Raw genomic sequence first — 17,039 nt, 5'->3', positions numbered from 1 at the left:
TGTAGGGACAATCTAAAACACACTTATAAATGGATAAATAAGGATTTGCTGTTTTCTGTACAAACTCTGATTGATTTTCATACGTAATTCATCATGAAAAACTAAATCTGAATTTAACTGCAAAATTACAGTGCCAGACTATTCTAGAACATTTTCTACACTATGCGAGCATTTCACAGAATGTCTTCCAATGTGTCTGTAAGGGGCACAAGACAATCCATGTATGTGTTCAGAAAGAAGTGACAGGCTAATACACAAGCAGCACATCCTCTACAGAACATTGGCCATAACTGCCTTGCCTGGTGTCAGAAGAGCAGAGGAACCGGAGACAAAGCCCTCAGGGTGACGACAGCAACAGCAATTAGTGACATTACTCTTCTTTCACCATCACTTCTGCAGCTTGGTAGCTGAAGATTGGTTCCAAAACAAGGGGAGGATGCTGTGTGCACCTCAGCCAGCAGCAGCACAGTGTCTTTTCTCCAATGGAGAATCCTCTTAATCACCTTCTCTTCCCTACATTTTGCCAATGTGATGAGGCCTATATCTGGAAATAAAGGTATTTTCCTTCTCAGAGGAAATGTCAAAGTTTGGGCAACATTTTATGATTTTGTCTTTGTCTCTGAAATCTGAGACAAGAAACAGAGCTATGACTCCACCGTTGTGGGATCTATTCCTCAGCAGGTCCAGTGCTCGCACTCTTGTCCTCTAGATATGAACCCAAAAGTTTTGAAATAGTATTTACAGTCAGTTGGATTTAGGTCCTGCTGCTTCACAGTAACGCTCACAATTGATTCTGGTGCTTCCCTGTTTGTCTCAGTAGAGCAATGCTTTTGATATCAGGAATGTAAAGATTTTTGCTCTCATCAGTAGCTTCCTTTTGGGAAGAATTTAGCTCACAGCTGTTACTCTACTTTAACTGTTCTGCCCTCTGCTCCTCCCACTCATTTGTTCGGATGATTTATCCATTCCTAGCCACTGAAATTCTTCAGCTTTTCCTTCTTTCTTCTCACAAAGGTTATGGCTCTCCTCAGTCTCGCACTTACCATGCAAGCTTCTAGCAGCTTTTTTATTTTGGAAAACAGGAATCAGACCACACTGAAATATAATGGCAGCAGTGTTCATTGTATTAACATATATTCTGGGGACTAGAGAAATTAGAAATCAGACTTCTCCCTTTTTCAGCTCAGCTTCAGTGTTGTTTATGTTAGTTCAGGCTTCTCATCTTAACATACTATTCCAATTCTTGGTTTTGGAGGGTGTCTTCAAGGAAGGTAATTTGTAAATTTTAGAAGCTTCCATTCAATGTAGCTGCTTTTATCCCACCAGATTCATTCTCATGCAACATAATAATTTGGTAGAAAATCCTTAATTTACAGATTTTAAGGTAGTAGATTGTCATCGTTTTAAACCCGCCTGGAGATGAAACACCAGCCCAGTGGAATGGGGAGGAGAATCAAAGTAAAACTTGTATGTTGAGATACAAGTTTAATAATTGATAATAAAAACAATTGACTGAGGTAACAGTTTAATAAATTGAAAATAAAGTAAAATACAATAATAATGGTAAATAATAAAAAGGGAAAAAACAAGTGATGCACAATGCAATTCCTCACCATCGGCTGAATGATGCCAGACCCACCCCCTTCCTGAACCTAGACAGGCCCTTCTGGGTACCTCTGTTCCTTGTGCTGTCTTGATGCCTTGAGAAGCCACCTAAAAACAGAGACTAGACAGGAGTAAGGGAATAATGGCAGGTATTTATTCGAAAGGCCTTCAAAGGTACACCCTGGGGAGCCAGAGGCTATCCTCAGAATGGACCCCAAGATGGACAACAGGTCACGAGTTCTCCACACTTTTATAAATTCATTTGCATATCAGGGTTAATTCTCCAATTAAAGCTTCAGTTTAATGATGTCATTTCCCCTCAGCTTGCCCCCTCTCAGAGGCTTTTGGTTTATACTTTGTGGGCCTAGGACAGTCTGGGTGTCCTTGAAGAGCAGGCCTGGAGAGGCTTTGTTATGTCTACCTAGCATGAGAGAGCAGAAATTAACAGGCTACAAGAAACTTCAGAGTTACACACCAGGCAGTACAGGATTTGAAAAATATGAAAGTTAAAATCTAAGGCATCAGTCTCACTTGTATCTGACTCCACAGGGAACCCAGAGACCGGAGAAAGGGTAGGGAGTCTTTTTGTTACCATGGAATTATGCCCTTTGTATCTTCACAGCTTCTAGGTAGTCATGTGCCCCATGAAATACCAAATGATGTTTTCATAAACTTATCTGTTCCTTTTCTTTGAAAATTTTCCAGCAGATTAAAATATACCTCCTTGGCAGAACATAGCTGCATTTCTGAGGGCAGCTCAGCTGGCAGAGCTGGAACAAACTGTAGGCATACAGCAACCTCTTGTGGCAAATCCAGTACATGTGTAATAATTAATAACCTTTGAAACTGCACAAGCTACTCTTGATATGAGTTATAAACCTCTATAAAATTGCTTTAACAAACAACTGGAGAATTGGAGAGTCTCTGTTTGCTGGACACTCAGCAAGACTCAGACTTCAGAGCTGTAATAGTCCTTCTCTTCAATTCTGGAATGAATTAAACATTGGTAGCCCATTATAAATGAAGTGTCAGACTGAAATTTCTGCTAATAATATAATCTAGAAGTTTTTCATTATAATTAAGCAAGTGTGGCATAATGGCCAGGAGTAGAATCTGTGGCCATGTATGACAAGAACCATAAACGTACTATAAAGGTACACATTCCTCCAGCCACCTGATCAGCTGCAAATACCTGTCCTGTGCAGGCTGAGGAGGAAAGGGCAGCGAGAAGGTGTAGGGAAGGAAGAGGAGGAATGGCAACACGTGGAAACAAGGGTCCTCAACAACAGCAAGATTTTCAAAACCAAGAGGGGTCTTCCTGGGAACATGGTGTGGGAGCTGGACACAACAGGAACAATACGAGTATGGCAGATGACACTGATTAGACCCCTGAATTTTAATTTTTTTTTTTTTTTTTTTTTACACTGTAGGAATATAGTCTTCTACTGCTGGAATTAAAGGTGAACTCAGGAAATTATCTGGCTTATGCATGCACCACTTACCAGGACTTCTGGGGCTTATATGCCGGGCAGAGGTTACTGTGCATGAAATGATTTGCAGATTTATGCATGCCACTTAGGAACAGGCTGAACAAGTACATCCTGGAAGGCACAAAGGCTTTAAACAACAGCTAATATTTGTTTATTGACATTAAGTCTTGTATAGTTCTCTTTTATTGCAACTTCCCAGTCTTGCCATGTGTAATTTCTTTGCCATTTCATCTGCTGCAGTTTCACACAAGAGTCAGTAATCCCATCATCTCAATTCAGGCCTTGGTCTGTGCACTGAACAGCATATACTGTAGCTCCTGCTGGACCAGTTACAAGCTGCACACTCCCAAATTCCCAAGCAGCTCTGTCAAGCACCACCCAACCTAGGAGGGCGAAGAGCTTAAGGGCAGAGACTCTTTCTTGCCCCAGAGGAAACTCCTCCCTGCAGAGAAGTCCAACAGAACATGCGTGTCTCAGGCCATCAAACAGCACATGTAACATTACCAAGCTGACAAAGACATTGAGCCAACCAACATGTACCAAAATCTCTTTTCACAGCTTTCATCATCCCTTGGCTTCCCATCTTTGTAAGGTGTTTTGAGGGCTACAGCTAAAAACAACTGCATATTAACCAACATTGTGTCCTCCAACACGGTGAAATGAAGATCAGCCGCAGAAGTACTTTTCCTGAAATCATGTCCTTCTCACTGAATGCCTGCATTGTTTGAAATAGTCTGTGAGAAGCCTGAAAACAGTCTTTCTGCAGGGGTTTGATTTTTCTAGCAAACCTACTGTATTTGTTCTTTATGTTCTGAATTTGGTGGCAATTCATATTTAAATAATGAAAGCAAAGTATTAAGGCTTGAACTAAATAAAATAAACTCCCTGCAACAGAAGTATCATCAATGATGGTGCAAACACAAACTGAAATGATACAGAATGGAAGGCACAAACAGGATGAAAAACTAAGTTGTCTGTTATTTAGAAGTTCAAAATACAGTTTTTGTTTCTTGCTTAGCTCTTGTTATTACTCATACTATTATAAGAAGGAAACCTTAATGAACAGAAATAAATTAGAAAAAATAATGCACCCGACAGTGCCCCTGTCAAAATACAACAGAAGAGTAAAAGACTGTCTTGGTTGAAAAGGAAGTGCTCTTATGTATATAAAGTTCTTAATTATAAAAAACATTTAAACAGAACAGTTTAGTTTGTTCTCTACACAAATCTTTCAGAAACCCTCCAAAGACTAGTAAATGCTACTGACACAAAAAGCAAGTACGAAATGCTTCTTGTAATGCCCCCACAGGGGACACCACCTGACAGAACAGGACATGGAACAGAGCACTTGCCAGGATTTCCTGCTCTGCAAGATTCATCTTATAGCAGAAGAGGAGATTGCACCTTCTTTACATTTAGCAAACCCATGAAACAGAGTTATCAAAACTAGACCTCCTAACTTCTTGTTTGGACCTGTTTTTACACCTGAAAGTTTTACCCAGGTAGTACTTGGAAGACCCTTTCCATTCCAGCCTGCTTTCTGCCAGGCCACTGGGCACTCCAACACCACCTGTATGTTCCACATACACGGGAGCCCTGGCACTGCTGCGGTGCACACCTGGATTTGTCGGGCCAGGGGGACTGATGCAGCTTACACACACAGGCTGAGGCCATGCTACAGAACTCCTGTTTGCCCACAGACACTGTCCTGCCAGAAGCTTGAGTGACTGAATGTACTTAGTTTACCTCTGTGGGACTGCACTTGCCAAGTGTGCACTGCACAGAGCAGTGCCTGGGGCCTTTTAACAGAACTCTTCCATCCTTAGCAATCACTGTATGACTGCCTGATTTATGCCACAAACAGGATTTACTACAGCTCCCTTCTACACCAAGCACATCCTCCCTCCCTGAACGTACTGCTTTAAACAGTTAAATAACATTCAGCTTCATAGCAAGTGATGTTCATAAAGGCCTGCAGAATCAGATCCTACAACTTTTCACTAGCTATTGATTTTCTTCAGAAACAAAAAGCATAAAGATTAGAATTCTAAAGATTTTACAAATATTCTTTGTATAGGAAGCATGTATTAGCCATCGATACATTAGAGTGCACTGTGCTATTTTTGGCTTTGAGAGCATGGATAGTCATTTGACACATGGACAGGTCCTGTTTGTTCACTGACATTCACATCAATATTCACTGCCATAGAGCCAGCCTGGGGAACAGAAGTGTGCTATACAAGATACAAAAGCAGACTGTTTTCCAAATCCCATACCTACAACTTCAACATCTATAAAGTATATTGTTGCTGTTGTCCAGGATAACACTGATAGTATTTCCCAAGTAGCAATCAGTCAGTTATGGAACCAGAAACAGAAAATACTCATCTTCAAAGGAGAAGCAGTATTTTAATTTTTTCTATTTATTCAAGGTGTAACCAAATTATTTATTGCAGATGCTACTAATCACCACCTCCTGTGATCATAATTTAATCTTTAATCAACACAAGGGTATTTACATTTGATGGATGGATGAAAAGACGCAGACGTTAGTGTTAAATGGCAACACTAATTCTGCATAATCTTCTAAATCTAAATCAAGGACCCCTTGATTTTAGAGGGAGCATTCTCATATGTTTGCAATAGCCTTCCACTGTTGTCATGTGGAAAGCATACTTTAAGAAGAAGCCTCATTGACAATATAACCATTTTTTTGAGTATTACCTTTCACATTAAGCATGAATTTAAGTATACAATTTTTAGTGTACAATTTCACTACTCTGGTTATGCATGGAGCTGAAGCATATTTAGAACATCGGTAGGGTTGGGATAGATATAGTTGGGTTCCTCTCTTGAAAGAACAACCCAAGAAAAAGTTTGGACAGGCTGCAGAATGATCAATGGATCTACACATGGGAAAGCCACTCATATTCAATGCCTAATAGTACAACAGAACCAAGCACAAAAGACCCAAAATTTTGTGCCATCAAAAGGTGAGATTGTTGGTACAATTTTACCCTGGTTTTTGTTGTATGCCTTTGGGACCACCATAATGTGGGACTAACATTTAAACTCAAGATAGATATTATTGAAACCAAAACAACTACATCTGCCTCAGTCAAAGAGGATGAGAAAATTCTATCCCCACAAATTTTTGAAATTGGACCATGTGATCAAAAACGCAGATCAGCAGCAAATGTTGTTTAATCCACCTTGGTTTCTTAAACAAGTAGAACTAGTAATGCAGATTAATATTTCTACACTTACACCAATGTGGTCACCATTCTTATGTGCTTCCCATGCAAGACGGTTAGCTTGGCTACATGGGCAAACCCCCACTTCTCCAAAAGGAACAAGAAGAGATGTGACTGGAATCACAGAGACTTGGGAGTTTTAAACTGTACAGATGCTGAAGTACTTATAAATAACCTGAGCATAACCACAAGTGATTTAAGCAAATTGGAACACCCTCTGTAGTCTTCTCTACCAGCGTAGAAACTAATCAATGGCTCTTATCTGACACATTGCCTCAGTGGGAAAGAATCAATGAGCGAGCTCATAGTTGATCCCAGAGGCACTTGGTGCAACCCAAGGTGAAGGTTCTTTGCCTCTTAGCTACATCTGAGCTCAGTTGTGGATACAATCAACAGTAGCAGTAGCAATTTTAAGAGAAGGCGAAGAAGGCACCTTCACCCACCGAAATTCAAAAAGTAATTTGGAATAATGACTGAATTTGCAAAGGAATTCCAATCGTGGTGGCATTTAGTCAGTGTTACCTATAACACCATCAATAGCACAGTCCTGGTACTAATCCACATAGGACGCCTCTGTGTCCATCACTCAATCACTGCACTAGACCTGAATCATAACTGAACCCTACACTGGAGCATAGGATATGGGCCCAAAAGCATGGGGAATGGCAAACCATCGGTGTTAGCATGTGCACTGTATGAGAACAGGGACACACTTGTGCAGTAACACCAAAGCCCTGACATTTGTCTGGATACAGAATAGTGTTTGTCATTTTGAAATCCATCCTGATGAAACTTGCAAACCTGTACTTTTATATACTGGAAAATGATATGCTTACATGAGAACCCTTTGTGGCTTCATATTTGTAGATAACCTTATTGTAGATACAGATAATCACTCTAATGTTTGTGTTTGTAATTTCACCAAAATCAATGGGTGGATTTCAATTATTCAGCTCCTTTCACATTATACCAGCTATTGCAGTATAATTATTTGCTGATTCAAGATCTGCTGCCCACCCCTGTTGGGATGAATCTTGCTTTAGTAAGAACATTATTATAGCACAATGATCGGCAACAACTGCTGAAACAAGCTCAGAAGAATGGACAAAGTACTTTGATTACTGCCCATCATGATGCGGAAAGCACACAAGTATTGGAACAAGTGAAGTGAGATAGAGCACATGGATGGTAGGACACTTTTCAGCTGGTCACTTACCATTGCTACAGGGAGTTTCAATGAGATGTTTTACCTTGTTGTTCTCCCAATACTAACCCTTTGTCTTAATTGTAGCACAATGTATTTGCATTTGGGAAATCATAAAGCAATTGACTTACCTGTCATCCCTGTGATTCATTTCAGGAAAATATGTGATGGTTCCAACACATGGGAACTAAGAGTGAGACAGACAATATGTCTAAGAAGAATCATAAGTATGGAAGTGGGGAATTGATGAATAACAGGAACAAATTTCCAAATAATAAGATAGAGAACAAAGCAGTTAAGCAATGGGAGCAACAGCCACAGGAATGTAGAAAACAGAAAATTGATGTCCTAGGTCCTTGAAGGGCAGGGAAAAAAAGATCATACCCTTCTTAGTCAGGACCTTATATGATGGGCCAACAAATCGCCAGGTTTGACTGTTTCTGTGGTGAGAACTTGCCCTTGCCATGAACTTTCCTCGTTATACCATAATCATAATAGTAGAAGCCTCCTCTGCCCACCAAGAGCCCACTGCTCACTGACCACATACCACGACTTCTTGGGACACTATACCTTGAGATTGAAACAGAGAGAAACTAGCAACTTCGCCATGGAGTAAAGTAAGATCTGCTTGGCCTGAGACTGTAACCTATAGGTGTGCCTGCCTTTGTCTCCGTGCTAGCTCCCCCCAGCACCCCTTTCTGCACACAGCTGTAAATAAATCACATACCCACACTCTGTGTGGGGATCAATTTCTTGCACACCAAAAGGGTGAAAGAACCAGTTTTGGGACAATACTCTTCTGCAATCACTACCTTAAAAAAAAAAAAAAATTGTCCCAGCAGAATTAAATTCTGAGTCGGGGAGCTCCACAACCAACTCCCAACAGCAAGACAATATTATCCTCTGGCTCTCTCTATTGTCCTTGCGGTCACTGCAAGCAGGACATGGCTCAAGGACATTGCCTGGACTGGGATTTACATTTGTTCCTCCCCATTTTTAAGCTTGACTCCTCATGACCCTTCGAGTACCAGTCAGTGCTAAGTCTCATACCCCATTCTACCAACCCTAACTCCAAACTCCAATCATGGCATTCTCTGCACCTTGGCTCTTCCCTGCTACCTGCCCTCTTATCCCAAGGGTTCAGCTCCTAGTCAGGTACTTCCTTCATTTATCCACCCCAGCCCCAAATAGGTTAAAACAGACTGATTCCACTCAGTTCTTCCTGCTTGCTGATCCCTGCAGAGAAGCTGGGTTTTCTTACAGAAAGAAATGCAAGCAAAAGATATTTCTTTCCATTGCACTGCAATCCTTCCCAGGACTCTGTGAATTACTTATCATGCAGTAAGCCTCAGGCATGCATTCAGCATGGAAAACCTCAGGCTCAAGTGAAAGAAGCCCCATGTCTTTCACTCATGACCTGCTTTCTTAGAATCAAGTTCACATCAGCTTTGCTACCATTAAACTAAAAATAAACCCAAAACAACAGGGCTGACAGTTTCCATTCCTTCAGTCAAAACACACAGTAGTGAAACTGTTAGACCTTTTGGTATTAATTACTACATACTAGTAACACTGGGTTAGACAGAAGCCATGATATTGGAATAAATCCTGAGTACATTCAGTAACTCTTCTTTTATTTTATTGTCAGTAACAGAAACACAGCAAGACACAAGGCACACAGCTTTTGAGCATTTCACCACAGCATGCTAAATGCTGTATAGAAAAGTAAACGTAAGTTTTTTAATGAGTATCTTAACATTTCCGTGGCTGTTGAATAATGTGAATTCTTTTAGGCAGTATGAACTTCTCCAAGGTAGGCTGTGGCTTTTGGTGAGCCACTTGTAATGTTGCTGCATGGATTTTGTGGCTCATCTGTAACATTAAAGGGGGGAGAAAAAAAGTTGTGATAGAATACAGCTTGTCAGCTATTCTCTTTCTAAATTTCATCATATTAAAGTAGTTTAAAAAGAGCAATAAAACCTAAATCCACCAAAAGTTTAAGTGATCAATACACAGACTCATGGTAACTCAGTATATTTACTTATAATTTCTGTTTTCAAAGTGATATTAGTCCGACTACCTTTAGGGAATTAAAATTTTTTTTTCTTCCCTTGTTTAGTAGTTCACAGAATGAGCTTCCAAGATGAGGAAAACACAGAAAATAATCAGTATGCCAGAGTTAACGATAAGTTGATTCAAATTCTCATTTTCCCAGATTCAAAATCATCATTATTACAGTAGCTAATTATCACATTCTAAACTAGCAAGCAAGCTTCACATACAATATTCTGGAAACCAACAGGAAAAGGAAATGGTAGGTCAGAACAGAGGAGATGAGGACAGGTGGAAGAGAAGGAGGATGAGTTTTATCTGCTCTCCTTAAAAAAGTCTAAGCAAAAATTCAAGATCTACAGGCTAAAGCTATAAACACAACTGTTGATAAGACTTGTGTTGAAATGTTTTACTGAGCTCTAGGCATGAGGAACTCCTGTATGCTTCAGAGTCTGAAGACTGCAAGTGTGTAACAAAGAGATGATAATTGTCAGATCTTCGGATTACCATGCAAACCAAAGAGCTGCTTGTGAAATCAGCTCTTCCAAAGTGTAGGTGTAAGCCTGCACCAACAGCCTAATGAGAGACACAGGGCAGGAGCTGTAAGCATGTGATAAACAGAAGGGTCCATTAGCAGCTGTGGGATACAAGATCTTCCTACAGGAGAAGTCAAAAGGTGCTTGCCTGACTAATGTCAGGCCTCAGATGGACCAGCTAGACATGGGGCAGCAGTAGGACATGCTGTGCCTGCTGTCTAGGGGATCATTCACAGAGCAGGACACTGGATCACCATCCTGGTGTCCCCTGCACCTGCCAGTGATGCCACCCACCTCCCTCAAGCAGCTCTGTATTTTTGCTGGACCCGCACAGAAAGTCAGAGTGATTTCCATGGTGGGATAAAGCATGTCACTGAAGACAAGGTTTTGCTCTGCACTGTAATCCCAGCTCTGCCAGACACTTACATGCCACTGGTAATTCTTCCCCATATTTCACTAAAGCTAATGCACCACGCCACTTTACAAGCAGAACACACCTCCCTGTCTGGCTGTGCTTCTCTGTAACAGATGTACACAACTGTCCCAGGGCATGTCATAGCAACTAGGAGAGGAATCAGAACAAGGAGAGAAAGCCAGGTACGTTTTAGCCATCTAGCAGCTTAGCCACACAACCACTACAGAAATAGGTTATCACAAGAACATTTAGTGGCAGCTGAAGAACCTGCAACTGCCAGACACCAGTTTAAGGAAAATTCACTTTTTAACTTTTACTCATGTTTATATTTATGAAGAAACCCTGACTTTTTCTTCCAGACTTACTTTGTTCAGTGCTTCTGCTACCAAGACACCCATGTTCTGAGGTTGTGGAAAACTGACAATAGCACTGTAAAGTAGATGAAAAAAGTATTTATCATTTCCATCTCACAGAAACATTTGAGCACTTGTCACTTTCATTTTCCAGACATAATACAAAACATTTTACAGTATAAATTTAGGGTTTGGAGCTAAATTCTTTCATCACATGAAAAACTATATAATATCAAAAAGGCACGCTGCTTCAGAATGGAATAACACAAAATTTGTGTGACAGTCTTATTCATACATACAAAAATCTGTATATGAAATATCCTTGAATATCTCAAAAAGGATTTTTTTTGGTACGCTGTGAAATAACTTCACAGAAGGTGAGCACTGATACCCTCATCTACAAAAAATTTTCTTGATTCCAGCCTAGACCCATGAAAAGAATTCAGCCTCTGCTTTTGGACACGGTTTCCTTTCACAGCAACTATTTGTCCAGCAAGAATTTTTTCACAAAATTATCCCATTAACTTCTCCATATTCCAGTGAAGAACACCATGTTACCAATATTCCACAAATTAACAAATCTGTGGGTATGAAATAATTTAGTTCAACAACAGGAAGAACTTCAGATTGCACATTCCACTGATGATACCATTATAATCACTGACAACCTCTCTAGCTTAAAATGGAGTAGGGAATAATCATTATAAACCCCAAATACCATAAATGCAACTCTTGAAAAAGCAGATATTGCTTTATTTAAGTTTATTTATTTATTTATTTAAGTTTCTGTGGATCAGAAAGACATTTCCTACTGACATTTCAATTTAGCAATTGAAAGTTTGCTACACTGACAAATAAAAGTTATTCAACATCTGTTTATACTATTAGGTGACTATGACTATGGAAAAGACAGCTGCAAAATTACACCCAGACAACCGGCAATAAGTGAAAATAAAAAGCTTCTAATTCCAGAAGATTACAACAAAAAATCAAAAACTTTAGTTACACCACAAATCATTCAGATTTTACTGTCATACCCTTATATTGGTCAACTTAACTTTTTGTTAAGTGACATTTAAGAAAAGTGCATGTATTTAAGAAAAATGTTCAATCTTTGAAAAAGCTGCAATAAAATACTTGTTTTAATGACCACATCAACTGGTCACTGTTACTTTATTCAAAATAGAAGCATGCCTTCATTTTTGGCACAAAACAGCTTGATTAACCTTAAAAAGTAGTAAACAGAAAAAGCCAAATTAGATTTTAGATTGAAATAGGGGGTATAGCCTATATAGGTGATGAGAGTCTTCCTTGGGGGTAGTTGATGTGGGTTTTATTTACTTCAGAATGTGGACAGCCTGAAGTTCACTCCTACTTCACTGGAAACTGTTTGACTATTCCTTTATTAGGCATAAGTATGCAACACATTGCTTTAACTTCTGTTCCATAAAACATGACAATAGAGATGTCTTTTAGCCTTTGCCTTTCATTGCAAGGCACTGTCCTTGGGTTTTGGGGTTTTTTAAGCTGATAATTATTTCAATATCAACATTATTTTATCGATATTATTTTATTTATAAATTGCACAAGTTAAGAATTAAACTCTTGTAGAATAAGAATTTTCTTTGTTTTCAAAGCCCATGACCTATGAACTTTAACTATGGAGCAGGGGTGACAGGCCCTGCAGTGTAATACCTTGACTTTTCTTTTCCTGGAGGTTTAGCATTTTTCTCAACAGGTCCGCTTTCTTGCTTTTTAGACACTCTCATACCTCCAGCTTTAACTGCAAGAAAAAAGTGAAATGTAAGTAAAAATACCTACAGAGTTACATACCACATTACATACACTTAGAGGAGAATACTTTTACCCCAGATAACCATTAACCAGAAATCATCTTTCAGTATTTAGCTCCATGCTTTACTTGTACACATGCATACACAGCAGTAGCCAAAGAGGTGCAGCAAAAGCTTCAAAATTCTGTGTCATGGCAGACTCAAATCAACTTCCAGATACCATAAATCAAGAAATCAGAGTGGTTTCAGTCACCATTAACTATATTAAATCTTAACACCTTACTATGTTCATATGCATCCTTCCCCAGAAACTATTACATCTCAGATTTGTATTTTTAAAATAAAAAAGAAAACCAAACCACCATCCGAAAATTTTCAGGTTTTTGAACAATGTGACTAACAGCAATAAGGGTTTCATGATTAGTTCAAGGTATTCCAGAATAAACCTAATAATGCAGATAAGAACCAGATGCATACTCATCTTGTACTTGTGTTCGAACATGCTTAATTATATTTTATTAACATATCTGCCAATCACAAAACCAATTAGCACTAATTAAGCTACAGGCAACCTAACAATAACAATTTAAGTTCTGAGGCATGTCTGAAAATTTAATTCTGAACAAAGAACACGTAAAGTTATCTAAAACATTCTCTTGAAAGAAACACTTTCTCCCTCTTCAGGAGAGCATTTTAAGTTTTAAAACTGTAAGTAAGAAAGAAAAACCTTAGTGTTCTTTTCTCATCCTATTGAACAAGTTGCTTCACCTCACAGCAAGACTCCTATTCTGACCATGAACAATCAAGACTAGAGTTTAAATTCGGGGGCAAGAGAGAATAGGGAATGGAGAGTGGTTTCCAGAATTACTCAACTAGCTAGTATGAGAAATGCATTTGGCCATTTTTGATGATGCAGATGTATCCATCTGTAACTAACACCCATTTTCTACCAAATCTGACGCTTGGCTTTGTATTTCCTGGTTGCAGGCCTAATTTTAGAAACAAAAATTCTCCCTCAGTCATGTCCAAAGCAGCACTACAATATCAGAGCTATGCTATAGCTAGACTTGGCTTTTCTTCTCTTTCTAAAATGACATACATACTGTTAATTATACTGCTGCATAAGCAGCAAATTCTTTGCCCAGCCATCTTACAGCTACAAATACGCTGGAGACCTAGACTGAACCTAATCCTTCCGGCAGCCTAACTACAAAATTAAAAGTATCTGAAATGGAAGTTTCAACTGTTTGTTTCCAAGTATCTACCAGTGAAGAGAACTGAGATTCTAAATACCCTCAGCTCACCAGGTGTGAAACTATTCCTTGTCTTTGAAGCATCTTCAAACTAGAATGACAAAGAATGTAAAAAAACCCCAAACCAAATCAAACAACCCCAAACCAAACATCAACAACCACAAAACAGACCACACCAAAAAAAAGCCCTGGCATCTTTCAAGATCTCAGAGATCTTCTTGACATCATTTCTCTTTATAATAAGTTCAACCAGAATACCAACGCGAGTTATCCCGAGTGTTCTCCCACAGATTGTCAGGCTCTTGTCTTCTTAGGAACCAGTCAAACCACAAACTGGAAAACCACTAAAATTTTGGAATTAGATTAAAAAAAAGTAATTGAACCTAGATCCACAAGTTTTGGTTTGGGACCTTCCCACACATGCAGGACTGTCAATTTCTAGATACAAGCATTGTTTTTAGTTTTAATTTAGCAGGGCAAGGAGATCCAGACAGAGGCAGACATTTTAACACTATAAGGCTTTACACAAAGCACAAGGGGAGCTAGGCAAGGAGGAGAGAGATGCCCAGCATGGGAAGAGATAATGAAACATGGATAATCTGGAATTGTGTCTACCACCAAAAGGCCCACAAAACGTTATCTATAGTTATTAGAAATAACCCATCTTCCTTTCCATCTCTGCACTGACTTGAAACTAGCCACTAGGAACAGCTGTCCCACCTGCTCACACACACCCATGGCAGGGGAAGAGTTAAACATAGATGCATGTGGGATGCACCACAAAGCTTTTTTGTAATTTGCTTTCCAGAGCAATAGAGAGGTATGTCAAACTTTTAATACAGAGTTCAATTTTTTGATTCTTATAAGTGACCTGTTAGCCATATAATCTAACAGCTAAGTGCCACAATTTTTACTAATTTCCATTTTTAAAACATCATGTATTTTTAAAACAAAAAAATAAAGTAAGGAGGCACATTTCCATTTATGCTGTCCCCTCCAAAAAAACCCCAACAACAAAAAAAACCCAAACAAGAAAACAACACAAAAACAAACCTAAGCAAAAACAAAGACAGCTTGGCTCAATACTGGTCAGAATAAAGATGCCCACTTGAACTTTGGTCACTAAGTGCATGGTTGAAACCACTTACTCTGGCACCTTCACCCCTCGGCCAAGCTGTTGCCCACTGCAGTAACAGGTAGGCTTTGTCAAGACTTACTTGCAGACTTGCAAGACTACAAGTTGCAGTTTACTATCATGCAAGTTCAGAAAGACCAGTACCTGCTTCAGGTTACTGACTGCAGTGGTTTAAAGGCCCTTTCAGGTACAGCTCAACTGTCCCTGCCACACACACAAAAATCCAGGAATAGACTAGAGACAAGCTGAAAAAAACTATTTACATCCCAAATTCATGAAAAAGCATGCTAAAAGAAAAAAATCCAAACAGAAAATATTTTCAAGAAAACAAAACAGGGGTACAAGGAGACACACGACTATGTGCTCCTCAGGCACTAAGCCCTTCTAATAAACCGAGGGGAAGCCCCAACTGGTTTAAAGCTTTGTAGTGACCGTTCCTCAGTTTCAAAGGCTGAGCCTGCAGTGACTGTGCTTGCAGTGACTATTCCCCAGCTCCAAAGGCTGAGCCAGCAGCACCTTAGCGTAAGCCACAGAGCAGGCGGGACACAGCCCACGCACTGGTGAGTTTGAGAGACAGCTCCGCACAGCTCCCGGCATGGCCCAGGAGCTGCTCACACTGTATGCATCTATCCGCTCCCCCAACAAACACAAGCACTACTACATCCTTAAAATCCCGGTATTGCATCCTTACAGTCGCCACCCAGGCAGAGCGGCGGCTGGAACAGCAGGCTCGAAGGCTTCCTCATAGATAGCTCTATGGGGGCTGGGGGGGGGGGGAGGGGGGGGTTGGCGGAGGGGAAGTAAATTCTTCATGTTACTACAGGAGGCGAGGGATAGGGCTGTAACATTGAACACAGATATTTCACTGAATATGGACACCCATTTCTCTCGCTATCCCTCAACAGCGCGTTCCTGATCACCGAGCGGCGCCAGCTCCACACCCGCCGACCGAGCGCACCCGTGATGGAGCGGATGCGGGGCCTGCTAGGGCGAGCGGGCCGTGCACCACAGACCTGCCTCCACCATTCCCGGTCCCACACGGCCGCTCCTCTCCGCGGAGGAGCTGCATCTGTGTGGGACGATGCGGCGGAGAGCCCCTCACACCGCGCCCGGAGCGGCCCCGACCCCTACCTGCGGGAAGGCGCCGGCCCGGCGGGACACCCCTCCTCAGCGCCATGGCGGGACCGGGAGCGCCGGGAAGCAGGCGGGGCAGGGCAGGGCAGGGCAGGGCAGGGCCACGGAACCGCGCACCTGCCCGACCTGCAGCGCCTTGTGCGGTTTGGAGCAGTCGGGATGGGCCGGCGCAGGGTCGTGAGAGCGGGGAGGGGTGTGAGGGCGGTGTGAAGGCGGTGTGAGGGGCGGGGAGCGGTGTGAGGGCGGTGTGAGGGGCGGGGAGCGGTGTGAGGGCGGTGTGAGGGGCGGGGAGCGGTGTGAAGGCGGTGTGAGGGGCGGGGAGCGGTGTGAAGGCGGTGTGAGGGGCGGGGAGCGGTGTGAGGGCGGTGTGAAGGCGGTGTGAGGGGCGGGGAGCGGTGTGAGGGCGGTGTGAGGGGCGGGGAGCGGTGTGAAGGCGGTGTGAGGGGCGGGGAGCGGTGTGAAGGCGGTGTGAGGGGCGGGGAGCGGTGTGAGGGCGGTGTGAAGGCGGTGTGAGGGGCGGGGAGCGGTGTGAAGGCGGTGTGAGGGGCGGGGAGCGGTGTGAGGGCGGTGTGAGGGGCGGGGAGCGGTGTGAAGGCGGTGTGAGGGGCGGGGAGCGGTGTGAGGGCGGTGTGAGGGGCGGGGAGCGGTGTGAAGGCGGGGAGAGTTGTGAGGGGTGGTGTGAGAGGCGAGAGCGGTGTGAGAGGCGGAGACTTTTAAAAACATTGCTAAAGGTTCGAAGAACTGGATTTCGTGAGGTAAATCTTACCCTCTTCAATCAATAGTATCTGCTTGAGACAAGCAAAACATTGGCATTC

The 17,039-nt window shown here is 41.7% G+C and overlaps 1 protein-coding gene across 4 annotated transcripts; it reads right to left on the bottom strand.

Moving 5' to 3' along the window:
- Positions 1-1,508: 1,508 nt before the first annotated feature.
- Positions 1,509-16,475, bottom strand: DAPL1 (death associated protein like 1). Of its 4 annotated transcripts, none has more exons than XM_032115452.1 (6): positions 16,222-16,475; positions 12,605-12,692; positions 10,922-10,985; positions 7,685-7,740; positions 3,108-3,206; positions 1,509-1,713 (listed from the first exon to the last, which is right to left on the bottom strand). In XM_032115452.1, exons 1-6 carry the CDS (start codon positions 16,265-16,267, stop codon positions 1,653-1,655), a joined length of 414 nt encoding a protein of 137 aa, XP_031971343.1. In that variant the 5' UTR covers positions 16,268-16,475; the 3' UTR covers positions 1,509-1,652. The 4 variants fall into 4 exon arrangements, with proteins under 4 accessions (XP_031971343.1, XP_031971344.1, XP_031971342.1 ...); XM_032115453.1 differs by lacking the exon at positions 1,509-1,713 and adding an exon at positions 2,299-2,591 and having other exon boundaries at positions 16,222-16,474; XM_032115451.1 differs by lacking the exons at positions 1,509-1,713; positions 3,108-3,206 and adding an exon at positions 3,224-3,537.
- Positions 16,476-17,039: the final 564 nt, after the last annotated feature.

The sequence above is a fragment of the Corvus moneduloides genome, chromosome 7 (assembly GCF_009650955.1).
Source record: "Corvus moneduloides isolate bCorMon1 chromosome 7, bCorMon1.pri, whole genome shotgun sequence".
NCBI classification, from domain to species: domain Eukaryota; kingdom Metazoa; phylum Chordata; class Aves; order Passeriformes; family Corvidae; genus Corvus; species Corvus moneduloides.
The sequence above is the reverse complement of the archived record's forward strand: the minus strand, read 5'-3'. Positions and strand labels throughout refer to the sequence as shown.